At 33.3% G+C, this 12,538-nt stretch overlaps 2 protein-coding genes across 15 annotated transcripts in view; one reads left to right on the top strand and one right to left on the bottom strand.

The window, feature by feature from the left end:
• Positions 1-12,538, bottom strand: part of SPATA1 (spermatogenesis associated 1) — a 67,585-nt gene that overhangs the window by 3,047 nt on the left and 52,000 nt on the right. For 8 of the 14 annotated variants that reach the window (XM_070486703.1, XM_070486691.1, XM_070486706.1 and 5 more), the window contains one exon: positions 8,909-9,052. The exons of the other annotated variants lie outside the window; for them this stretch is intronic. In XM_070486703.1, coding sequence (XP_070342804.1) covers positions 9,024-9,052 — 29 coding nt within the window. In that variant the 3' untranslated portion in view covers positions 8,909-9,023. Of the gene's footprint in view, positions 1-8,908; positions 9,053-12,538 lie in introns of those variants that run through there. 14 annotated transcript variants of the gene reach the window in all.
• CTBS (chitobiase) overlaps positions 1-12,538 on the top strand; it is a 34,916-nt gene that overhangs the window by 20,195 nt on the left and 2,183 nt on the right. Inside the window, 4 exon segments of the mRNA XM_070486719.1 lie at positions 372-580; positions 8,904-9,072; positions 10,757-10,854; positions 11,346-11,501. Of these exon segments, the coding sequence (XP_070342820.1) occupies positions 372-580; positions 8,904-9,072; positions 10,757-10,854; positions 11,346-11,501 (632 nt within the window).

Here is a 12,538-nt window from a genome sequence, read left to right as displayed (position 1 = left end):
TGCTAAAATTAATCTTAGATACTGTTTAATTCATTTCACAGATACAAATTTTTTAAAGAATAAGCCACTGTACAGTTTTGAGCAAAATGTGACTGATGACCTTTAGCTAGTCATAGTTCACAATTTATGTTTCTAATTTGGGAATGATTTTACCAATTATTTATAATAGTTATTTTGGAGATTAATGAGTAATGGCTTTCTATTATTTTAGTATATTATGTATCCATTTGGAAAACTTAAATTAGGGGCTTTGTATTCCAAAATAGTGAGATGTTTTAAAGATATTTTGATCTCTGAAATGGGTTTGTGAAGAAAATGTCATTAAACTGTGAAAAGGATATATGCACAAAAGATGTATATTTCTTCCATAGGAGATGTATCCTTAAAGGCTATCATGGATCCTAATTTTAGAGCATCCTGGATAGCTCAACAAGTTCAGTTGGCCAAAACACAATATATGGATGGAATTAATTTAGACATAGAACAAGAACTTAGTTGTTCATCACCTGAATATGATGCATTAACTGCTTTAGTCAAAGAAACTGCAGACTCTTTCCATCGTGAAATTGAGGGATCACAGGTAAAAATTTATTTCTTATTTTTTTGAATCCCCTTATTTTCCCTATCAAAATGTATTCATGAAGGTATGACTAATTAAATCTCAATTTTATAGCAATGGAGTAGGAAAGAATTTCAGCACATATATCCTAAAAAAACTTTCTGGAACTTTTGAGGTTCTTATTAGAAAAGTTTTAGGGATTGTAAGGTGCTAAATCTGTTCTCTATTCACATAAAAATATAATACTGGGATTGCCCCATCCACTTGACTTGCAGCAGGGTTAAAAACATTAGATAGGCAATGGGGTCAGCAAGAATCAGGAAGGGCTTAGCTGTCTAGGCCCTGCTTTCACTAGTGCAGGACAGAAACACCTCTTGCCTATGAGTAGGGGTCATTCTGGGAAAGTATCTCACTTGCTTCATAGACTCTGAATGACTTGCAGAACACCCAAGGTCCAATAAGTCTCAACAGACTAACTCCATAGAACTTGTCAGACAAAAGGCAGTGTGCTTCCCCACTGTCATAATGAGCATGATTAGAGCAGAAGATCACACACAGCACAAGGCATCTTGCCAGGCAATGTATGAGTAACACAGGATAATGTGGCCCCAGATCAGTGACTCTCAAGCCTGGCCACACATCAAGATAACCAGGAGTCTTAAAAAAAGTAAACATCCACACATATACACTGGAACACACTCCCACAGATTATTATTCAGAAGGTTTTGGATAAGCCCAGAGTCCACGTTTTTAAAAAGTTTCATAGGTGATTATGGTTAAGAAATACTAGGCTAGGAGATTCTGGATCAAATGGAGACAGAGGAGGCTCCTCCCATGGACGCATGGAATGTACAGCTACACATGGAGCAACCTCCTCAGAGAGAAATTCAGAAACTAGCTGAGTGACTCCTACACATAGGGTGACTGATAAAATAACCACATACTAATGGGTAGGAAATGCTAAGATACAGTCTTGCAATAGAAAAATATTCCATGCAAATGGAAACCAAAAGAAAGTAGGGGTAGCTATACTTATATGAGACAAAATAGGCTTTAAGCCAAAAACTGTAACAAGAGACACAGAAGTTCATTATATAATGACAAAGGGGTCCATTCATCAAGAGGATGTGACAGCTGTAAATATTTATGCACCTCACATCAGAACAACCAAATATATTGAGCAAATACTAATATATCTGAAGAGAAAGAGAGACAGCAATACAATAATAGTAGTGGACTTCAATACTCCATTTTCAGCAATGGATAGATCATCCAGAGACATAATCAATACAGAAACATCGATAAGGAAACTACATGGTAGATCAAAGGGACCTAACAGACATACACAGAACATTTTATTCAACAGCAGCAGAATACACATTCTTCTCAAGTGCACATGGAACATTTTCTAGGACAGATCATGTGTTTAGGCCACAAAACAAGTCTTAATAAATTTAAGAAGACTGGAATCATATCAAGCATTTTTTCTGACCACATTGGTATGGGAAACTAGAAATCAATTACAAGAAGAAAATTGGAAAATTGACAAATATGTGGAGATTAAAGAACATGCTATTGAACAATCAATGGGTCAAAGAGGAAATTAAAATAGAAATAAAAAAATATCTTGAGACAAATGAAAAGAGAAACAAATATACTAAAACTTATGGCATGGAGCAAAAGCAGTTCTAAGAGGGAAGTTTATAGCAATAAATGCTTACACGAGGAAAAAAAAAGATCTCAAACAACCAAACTTTACATCTCAAGGAACTAGAAAATGAAGAACAAATAAAGCCCAAGGTTAGAGGGAAGGCAATAACAAACAGCAGAGTGGAAATAAATAGAGACTAAAAAGACAATAGAAAAGATCAATAAAATTAAGAGCTAGTTCTTTGAAAAGGTAAACAAAATTGACAAACACTCACCAAAAAAAGGAGAAGACAAATAAGTGAATCATAAATGAAAGAAGAGACATTACAACTCATAAAAAAGAAATACAAAGGATCATAAAAAACTACCATGAACAATTATACACCAACAAATTAGACAACCTAGAAGAAATGGATAAATTCCTAGAAACAGACAACCTACCAAGACTGAATCATGAAGAAATAGAAATTCTGAGAGACTGATTACCAGTAAGGAGATTGAATCATTAATCAAAAACCTCCTAAGAAAGAAAAGCCCAGGACTAGATGGCTTCACTGGTGAATTCTACCAAACATTTAAAGAATAACGACTACCAGTTCTTCCCAAATTCTTCCAAAAAACAGAAGAGGAAGAAGCACTTCCAAAATCATTTTACGAGGCATTACTTTGCTACCAAAGTTAGACAAGGACACTATAGGAAGAGAAAATTACTGGCCAATATCACTAATGAACATAGATGCAAAAATCCTCAACAAAATGTTAGCAAACCTAATTCAACAGTACATTAAAAGGATCATACACCATGATCAAGTGGGATTTATTCCAGGGATGCAAGGATGGTTTAACATCTGTAAATCAATGTGATACACCACATTAACAAAATAAGGATAAAAAAATCAAACAGTCATCTCGATGCAGAAAAAGGATTTGACAAAATTCAACATCCATTTATGATAAAAAAATCTCAACAAAGTGGGTATAGAGGGAATGTGCTTCAACGTAATAAAGGCCATATATGAAAACCGAAACATCAACTAACATCATACTCAACAGTGAAAGGTTGAAAGCTTTCCCTCTAAGATCAGGAACAAAACAGGGATGCCTAGTCTTGCCACTTTTATTCGACATAGTACTGAAAGTCCTAGCCAGAGCAATTAGGCAAGAAAAATTAATAAAAGGCATCCAGATTGTAAAGGAAGAGGTAAAGTTTTCTCTGTTTGCAGATGGCATGATACTATATACAGAAAACCCTAAAGACTCTACAAAAAAACCTGTTGGAACTAATAAACAAATTCAGGAAAGTTTTAGGATACAGAATAAAAAAAAAATCAGTTGTGTTTCTATACATTAACAATAAACTATCAGAAAGAGACATTAAGAAAATCTCATTTACAACAGCAGCAAAAAAGTAAAATACTTAGGAATAAATTTAACCAAGGAGGTGAAAGATCTGTATACTGAAAACTACAATTATGTGCCACATAATGATGTTTCAGTCAATGACGGACTGCATATATGACAGTGGTGCCATAAGGTTAGTATCATATAACCTAGATGTGTAGTATGCTATACCATCTGGGTTTCTGTAAGTATACTCTATGATGTTCACACAATGATGAAATTGCCTACTGATGCATTTCTCAGAACATGTCCCTGTCATTAAGTGATGTGTGATTGTATAAAAAATTGATGAAAGAAATTGAAGAAGATACAAATAAATGGAAAGATATTCCATGTTCATGGATTGGAAAATTTAATATTGTTAAAATGCCTATAGTAGCCAAAGCAATCTACAGATTCAATGCAATCCTTATCAAAATTCCAATGGCATTTTTTACAGGAATAGAAAAGACGAGTCCTAAAATTCATAAGGAACCATAAAAGACCTCAATAATCTAAGCAATTTTGAGAGAACAAACCTGGAAGTACCACACTTCCTGATTTCAAACTATATTACAAAGCTGTAATAATAATAATAGGATGGTATTAGCATAAAAACAGACACATAGATCAATGAAACAGAATAAAGAGTCCAGAAAAAAACCCATGCATATATGGTCAATTAATTTATAACAAATGAGCCAAGAATATACAATGGGGAAAAGATTGTCTCTTCAATAAATGGTGTTAGGAAAACTGGATTAACACACGTAAAAGAATGAAACTGGACCCCATCTTATACCATACACAAAAATCAACTCAAAGTGGATTAAAGACTTGAATGTAAGAACTGAAACCATAAAACTCCTGGAGGAAAACATAGGGGATAAGCTCCTTGACATTGGTCTTGGCAGTGAGTTTTTGGATTTGACACCAAAAGCAAAGGCAACAGAAGCAAAAATAAGTAAGTGGGACTACATAAAATTAAAAAGCTTCTGCACAGCCATGGAAAGCATCAACAAAATGAAAAGGCAACCTATGCAATGGGAGAAAATATTTGCAAGCCACATATCTGATGAAGGGTTAATATCCAAAATATACAAGGAACTCAATACAACTCAATAGCAACAAACCAAACAACCCAGTTAAAAAAATGGGCAAAGGACCTGAATAGACATTTTTCCAAAGAAGACATACAAATGGCCAATAGGTACATGAAAAGGTGTTCAACATCACTAATCATCAGGGAAATGCAAATCAATGAGATATCATCTCATATCTGTTAGGATATCTATTATCAAAAAGACAAGAGATAACAAGTGCTGGCAAGGATGTGCAGAAAAAGGAACACTTACACACTGCTAGTAGGAATGTAAACTGGTACAGCCACTATGGAAATCAGTTCCTCAAGAAAGTAAAAACAGAACTAATATATGATTCAGCAATCCTACTTCTGGATATACACCAAAGGAAACAAAATCACTTATCTTGAAGAGATATCTGTACTCCCATGTTTATTGCAGCATTATTCACAACAGCAAAGGTATGGAAATGACCTAAGTGCCTGTTGATGGATGAATGGATAAAGAAAATGTGGTCTATATATACAATGGAATATTATTTAGCCTTAAAAAAGAAATTAAAAAAAGAAGGAAATCCTGCTATTTGTGACTATATGGATGACCTAGAGGGCATTATGCTCAATGAAATAAGCCAGAGAGAGAAAGACAGATACCGAATGCTATCACTTATGTATAGAATCTTAACAAAAAAAATTGAAATCCTAGAAATAAAGAGTAGGCGATTGCCAGAGGCTGGTGGGTGGGGGAAATAGGGAGAGGCTGGTAAAAGGGTATAAACTTTCAGTTATAAGACGAATAAGGTCTGATGATTACTATATAACATGGTGACTATGGTTGCTAATACTGCATCATATAATTGAAATTTGCTAAGGGAGTAAAACTTAAGTGTTATAACCCCCCCCCCAAAAAAAGTAAATATGTGAGGTGGTGGATTTATTAATTAACTCCATGTTGGGAATCTTTTCACAATATATATGCATATCAAATCATCATGTTTTACACTTTAAATATATTGCAATCTTATTTGTCAATTATACCTCAATAAAGCTGAAAAAAAAAAAGAACTACTAGGCTAGATAGTGAGTTTTTTGAAGGCAAGGACCAGCTTCCAGATGTATAACACAATGTTTAAAAATTTGTTGGGCTAGGGGCTGGCCTGGTGGCACAGTGGTTAAGTTGGCACAGTCGGCTTTAGCAGCCCAGGGTTTGCTGGTTTGGATCCTGGGCGTGGACCTACGCACTGCTTATCAAGCCATGCCGTGGCAGGTGTCCCACATATAAAGTAGAGGAAGATGGGCATGGATGTTAGCTCAGGGCCAGTTTTCCTCAGCAAAAAGAAGAAGCTGGCAGTGGATGTTAGCTCAGGGCTAATCTTCCTCAAAAAAAATTGTTGGGCCAGCCCTGGTGGCCTAGTGGTTAGGTTCAGTATGCTGTGCTTCAGTGGCCTGTGTTCGGTTCCCAGGCATGGACCTACACTGCTGGTCGGTGGCTATGCTGAGGTGGTGGCCCATATACAAATCAGAGGAAGACTGGCAGAGATGTTAGCTCAGGGTGAATCTTTCTCAAGCAAAAAGAGGAGGATTGACAATGGATGTTAGCTCAGGGTGAATTGTCCTTAGGAAAAAAAAAAAGTGTTTATTGAGTGAATGAATGATCCTTGCCTTTCAAAAATTTAAAATCTAGCTAAGTAGGAAATATAAATATAAGGTGTAAATATATAAGTATATAAAAATATGTGGCAAATATATATTTATATAAATATGTATATTTATACATATATAAATATATAAGTGGTACATGTAAGTAGTATATGTGAGTAGTATATATAAGTAGTATAAACCAGTGGCTCTAACTTATCTCAGATCACCTGGGAGTGCTTGTTAAAAATATCCCCAGAGATTGATTCAGTAGGTCTGTGATAGAGCCTAGGAACTGTATTTTTACCAAGTGCTCTAGGTGATTCTGGTACAGTTGGTCAATATGAACTTGAGAATCACTGGAAAAATAATAAATGATATAAGGATTGACATCTCTGTAAGTTTATGCAAATAGAGGCAGCTTGTCAATGTGGAATTCAGCTTTTCCAAGAACAGCAAATACCTGGTATTCAGGCCATCATAGTCCTCTCTTCACAAATTTTGGTCTCAGAAACTTTTCCTTCATTCTCTAGGTTGCTGTTATTAATAGGTTAAATTGGTGCGTGGGAAACCACCTATTTGCTAGTCCTGCTGAAGCTATAATGAAAAGGCAAGGAGGAAGAGCTTGAGCAAATACTTTGCAGTAGGAATATCTATTTCCAAGTTTTTGAGGGATAAGTAAAACAATTTGGGCTACTATGTCAAGTTCATGTTAGGTAAATTAGTGGGAGCTAAAGATGCCTGGATAGGCCAGACTGTGGAAGATCCAGAATGTTAGACTGAAGAGTATGCATTTTATTCTGTATGTAATGGGTTACATGTGTAGAAAGTGTTTGGGGAAGATTATTCTACAGCAGTGTGTAAAAATAGTCTAGAGGAGAAAGGGAGACCAGTAAGGACTAACTCAATAATCCAGTAATTTGGGATTTATAGTTTGGATTGGGATGATGACATAATCCTAACAGTAAATATTCAATAAATATTTATTGAATTAATTAATTAATGGAAAGGAAGGAGCAGAACGATTGTGAGAGGCCACCCAAGGGAAAATGGGAGATTAGTTATGAGTTATGAGGGAAGAAGAGTGAGAGAATGGCCCAAAGGTTCTTAAACAGGTGACCAGAAAGAAAATGGCTAAAATAGAGTCTGAAAGGAGAAATAAGTTTTGAGGAAATGATGATAATTTAAGTTTACAGAATTGTGGTCATAGAATTAAAGGTAGAAATGCTCTTGAAGAGATCTTTCTATGTCCTCATTTTTATAGGTGGGAAAATAGATTCAGATGTTTTAAGTGACGCAGACCTAGTTATAACAGAGCCAAGATTAGAACCAAAGTCTTTTGACTTCTTGTCTAATATACTAATACTGCCTTCTCAAAAATATGAGATTAACTCTGACAGGAAATCCAGGTGAAAGTACTCTGAATGCTGAGGTGAGGGGTAAGGACTTACAAAATGGATTTGAAATTTACCTACTTAGAGGTAATCATTTATCTTCTCTATTGCTATGATATACCTCTCATTTTGTAATGGGAGGCAGTAATAAAATGGGATCCAATACGTAAAAAGTTCACTTTATAACCTATTTTGCTGGAGAGCTATTGAGGAAAGCTTGTACTTGTAAAACAGACCTTTCCTTTGTGCTAATACTGAGAGAATTATAGAGAGAACTTTGAGAAAGTCCTAAAAAGAGTTATAGTAGAGGCGAAAGTGTAAAAATTTTAATGAAAGTATCTCAATTTTTTGTAATATTTAAAGTGTATTTATTGAGTGCCTAATTAAGAAAAATCCCAACTTTTAATGACGCTTTAGAACATTTTCACACATATAAAATAAGGCTAATTAATATTTGGTTAAGGTAATAAATATTTCAAAGAGAGTCATCCTTGTTGAAGGCTGGCTCATCATTTAAAATGAAGATAATTTCTCACTCAAGTTGTATTTGACTATTTCCATAAAATAAAATCATTTAAGTGATTTGTTCAACATTTTGAGTTGATTAATCTGTACCTGTAGCCATAAAACACCACTATTCTTTAACTGTTATGTTGGACTAAACCTACATGTAATGTAACTGTAAATCAGGGGCTCAAACGCGCAACGCAGGCTAGTCAGCTTGTGCCAACGGATGACTTATTTAGCCTGCATAACATTTTTAAAACCTTTGTCTTTGAATTCTTTTAGTGTGCTTTTCCTCTCCAGTTGCTCCACCACAATCTATTGTCATTACACCTGTTTATTTCAACCTGCTGAGTTACCAGTCTAGCCTCTCAAGACATGTGAGTTTAAAACTTCTACACAGTGCCCTGCTCCTGGTCTTTGTAAATGGCCAGACATGTCTGAGTCCAAATATATGTCCATTATCCAAATATATGTCCAAAACATTGTCCAAATATATGTCTAGGTCAGTCCATGTAGGGAAAAATATATTTCTTAGAACTGTTCTAGTTCTATACATGTCAAGCCCTACGTTCATATACATAAGCAGTTCTGTTTTCTTAGGTAGTATGAGGCAAGAGAATATATAATCAACAAAACATCTGACATAATATGCATATTTGATCATGTTACATAAAATGGTATATTTTTTCCACAGGTAACCTTTGATGTTAATTGGTCTCCAAGGTACACAGACAGGTGCTACAATTATACTGCAATTGCAGACGCTTGTGACTTTGTCTTTGTGATGTCTTATGATGAACACAATCCAGTCTGGTCAAAATGTACTGCAGCAGCCAATGCTCCCTATAATACGACATTAACTGGTAAGAATCCACAAAACTTGCACTTATTGGTAATATTAATTCCAGAACCTCAAACATTAAGATATACTTAGTATTTCTAAGTCATTTGTATACCTTTTCCATTTGTAAAGCTTTCTTGAAACATATAAAAATCACTTAATTTGGAGACCTTTAAAGTTTAGAAAGTTTTTAACTTTTCACTTAGCTCTAAAATCTTGTGGGTTAGGTATATTATTATTAACCTTCTATTATAGATAAGGTAAGGGAGTTAAGGTCTCAGGGTTGCCCAGATATTAAGTATTGTATGTTGGGACTCAAGCAGGTGTTCTAACTTCAAGTCAACATTCTTGTCATGAAATTACACAAAGAAGATATTTGCTTATCTAGAATTTGACAGGATATTTTTGTTGAAATAGCCAATATTAAATAATTTAATAGCAAAGATAGTTCTGATGTGAGTATCTACCATACATGATTGATAGGACTGGCTTTATTTTATTTGGCATTTAATATTAGCACCCATGCTGTATTAAAAATTATATCCCTATTAGAATTAAGAGTACTTCTGATCTGTCATTCATATGATGTTGCCTTTGCATTATCCTTTCCAATGTTTGGATTCGTTTGTATCTCATCAGCGAATTGAACAAAAGATTGCTTGCTATCTTTTGGACTCAACTGAAATTTTCTAAAATAGTTGGCATTGATTTAATTGTTGATTGACTAATAAATAAAAAATCTTTTCATTTTCATATAGAGATAAAATCTTAGCACCTGGCCTCATTTTAATGTACCCTAATTGTTTGGATGGGATAGTCTGATCATAAGCATATAAGATTTAAAATATGAAAAATAATTTAATTTTGTTATAATTACAAAGTAATTATTTAATCCAGTGTTTCCAAACTCTGTTTCATGAGATGATAATTGTGTCCTATCAATAAAAGGCTCATTATCAAATTTTTTTGGGAAATGATGCATATCCCACCCCTTTCTTAGATATATAATAGTACACAATAACTTTAAAGGCTCTGAGAAGCAGCATACTTACTTAATTCAACATTCTAGATAATCTTGGAACATCTCTTGGTGGGAAAACATAATTTGCAGCATTGTACAAGACAGGGGTTGACAGTACCAGGAATTTGTTCATTTTTCTCTTTGTTTCCTTGAACTACAGATTATCTACTATAGACTAAGAGGGGGAACAGTTCTTATTCCCAGCTGTAATTCATACTTATAGGGTATTTGTAAAACATGAAGCACTTGTACTTTCTGTAAGAAATTCTGAGACCATTCCTGCCACAAAGTTTAAGACTTACAGAACTTTTTTTGAAACTTTAGAATCTAGAATATCAAATATATAATGTCTTAGTAGTTAATAGACACAATCAGCATGCTTTCTTGAAATGTGCCATTTTTCCTGGAGTTAAATTTTGTGAATTTTTTGCTTTAATTTGATGTTAATTGTTTTGAATCTTTTCTATTGTTCAAAAAGAAATGGTTTAGAAAGGGATACAGAAGTTATAGTTCTTAAGGGATGACACTTTTATAACATCATATTAAAGAAATATGGTATTAGTATTTTGTATAAATGTACCTGTTTTTACAAACTTAGATTCTGAGTGGTAGCATAGCTTATGCAAACACATTAGTAGACATATAAAGAGAAAAAAAAAGGCTTTTCCTGTCTCTATTTGATTAGGATATGATGACTTCATCAAGAAGGGCATCAACCCTAAGAAACTTGTAATGGGTCTTCCCTGGTATGGTTATGATTATACCTGCCTGAATCTTTCAAAGGTAAGAACAGATAATTTCTCATGTAATTTTTTTCTTTCTGTTTTTTAGAGCCTTTATTTATATTTTTATAAATATTTAAAAATTTTTTAATACATTAAATATATATTTTATACAATAATAATAATACAGATCTAAGTGTAATATATATTTTATTTTATTTATTTTAAACTTTAGAGTTTTATTTTATATATATAAACTTTAGAATTTATAAACTTCTATATATATAGAATATATGAACTTTATTTAGAATTTCTGAAATATAGTTTGAAACTAAAAAGCAGTTTATTTTTAATTATTTAATCTCATGAAAGTTTCTGAATATCATATATTTCTATTTAATAATAAAATTTAACTTTTATTCTGTATAGTCAGGTTATCTATTTTTGGGATATATTTTATTTCTAATACGTAGTTTTAATTATGTTTTCTGGTTTGGCTCCAAAGATTTGCTTAATTGATAATCTATAACATGAACATCTTTGCATTTCTAGGATGATGTTTGTTTCACTGCAAAAGCCCATTCTCCACCTTGTAGTGGTGTTTTAACACATCAAGTGCCATATAAAGAGATTATGAAGCAAGTAAATAGTTCTCTTTCTGGAATCCAGTGGGATAAAGATCAGAAGTCTCCTTATTATAATTATAAAGTAAGACTTTTCACAAATTATGAACATTTATTAGTTTTCATAATTGCATATTTCTATAATTACGTATTTGATATTAAGAATTTCTATTAGTTTTCCTTTAGGGTATAACATACAGACTGCTGTTTACATTAGTAAACTTGTCTTTGAATCTGTGTAATCAGGAACTTGACTTCCCTGGTGAGCAATTCAAGTTATGCTAATAGTGGAACTGCTCTGCATGGGCCACTTGTCATTTTAGATGATGTTATCAAAACATGCATATCACAAAGAGGATTTCCTTAATAGCTGACAGCTATGTTTGATGACTATGTCTTCTGAAAGGGCTTTGGGTCAAAATACGTTACTAGCTCAAAAGCCTCCATTCAAAGTAGCCTAAAGGTTCCAATAAGGTTCTTATATAGGGAGGAATGGGGCTGAGGACAGGAGACGCATCATCATGAACTTTACAATGGAAAACGGTATCATTTCAGATTTCAAGTCAGTCAACTACGTGATATTAGACAAAGTATAAAACATGTTAAAAATTAGAGACAGAAAAATATTACAAACAGAAACTTGAAGAAACAGAGTAAATGATTAGTAATTCTGTCAGGCAGTGTTTGATAAATAGGAATTACCATTCAAAGAGGCAAGAAAAAGTTATATTTTTCATAATTTACTTTCAGCACAATAAAAACTTTTTCAAACCTCAAGACTTTAAGTACAAACCATCTTTGAATTTACTTTGGATTATGTTACTGTAAAAGGAGCCCTAAAATGATATGATGTAAGTTAACTTGAGCAAGAATTTATATACCTTACTAATGGTCTGATACCCATTTATAAAAAATGACTGCAAACATATTTAATAAATTATAATTGTTATACATGTACATGCCTGTATATCACTTATATAGAAAGCTTTAGTGTAGAGCTTTCTAAACTTTAGAATCTAAAATATATACCTATTAATTAAACTATAAGGTATATTGTAATCCTATCTTTGCCAAACAGTATTTATAGAACTCTGTTCTTGGAACTGTTAATATCACAGACAC

The sequence above is a fragment of the Equus asinus genome, chromosome 16 (assembly GCF_041296235.1).
Source record: "Equus asinus isolate D_3611 breed Donkey chromosome 16, EquAss-T2T_v2, whole genome shotgun sequence".
Taxonomy (NCBI): Eukaryota; Metazoa; Chordata; class Mammalia; order Perissodactyla; family Equidae; genus Equus; species Equus asinus.
The sequence above is the reverse complement of the archived record's forward strand: the minus strand, read 5'-3'. Positions and strand labels throughout refer to the sequence as shown.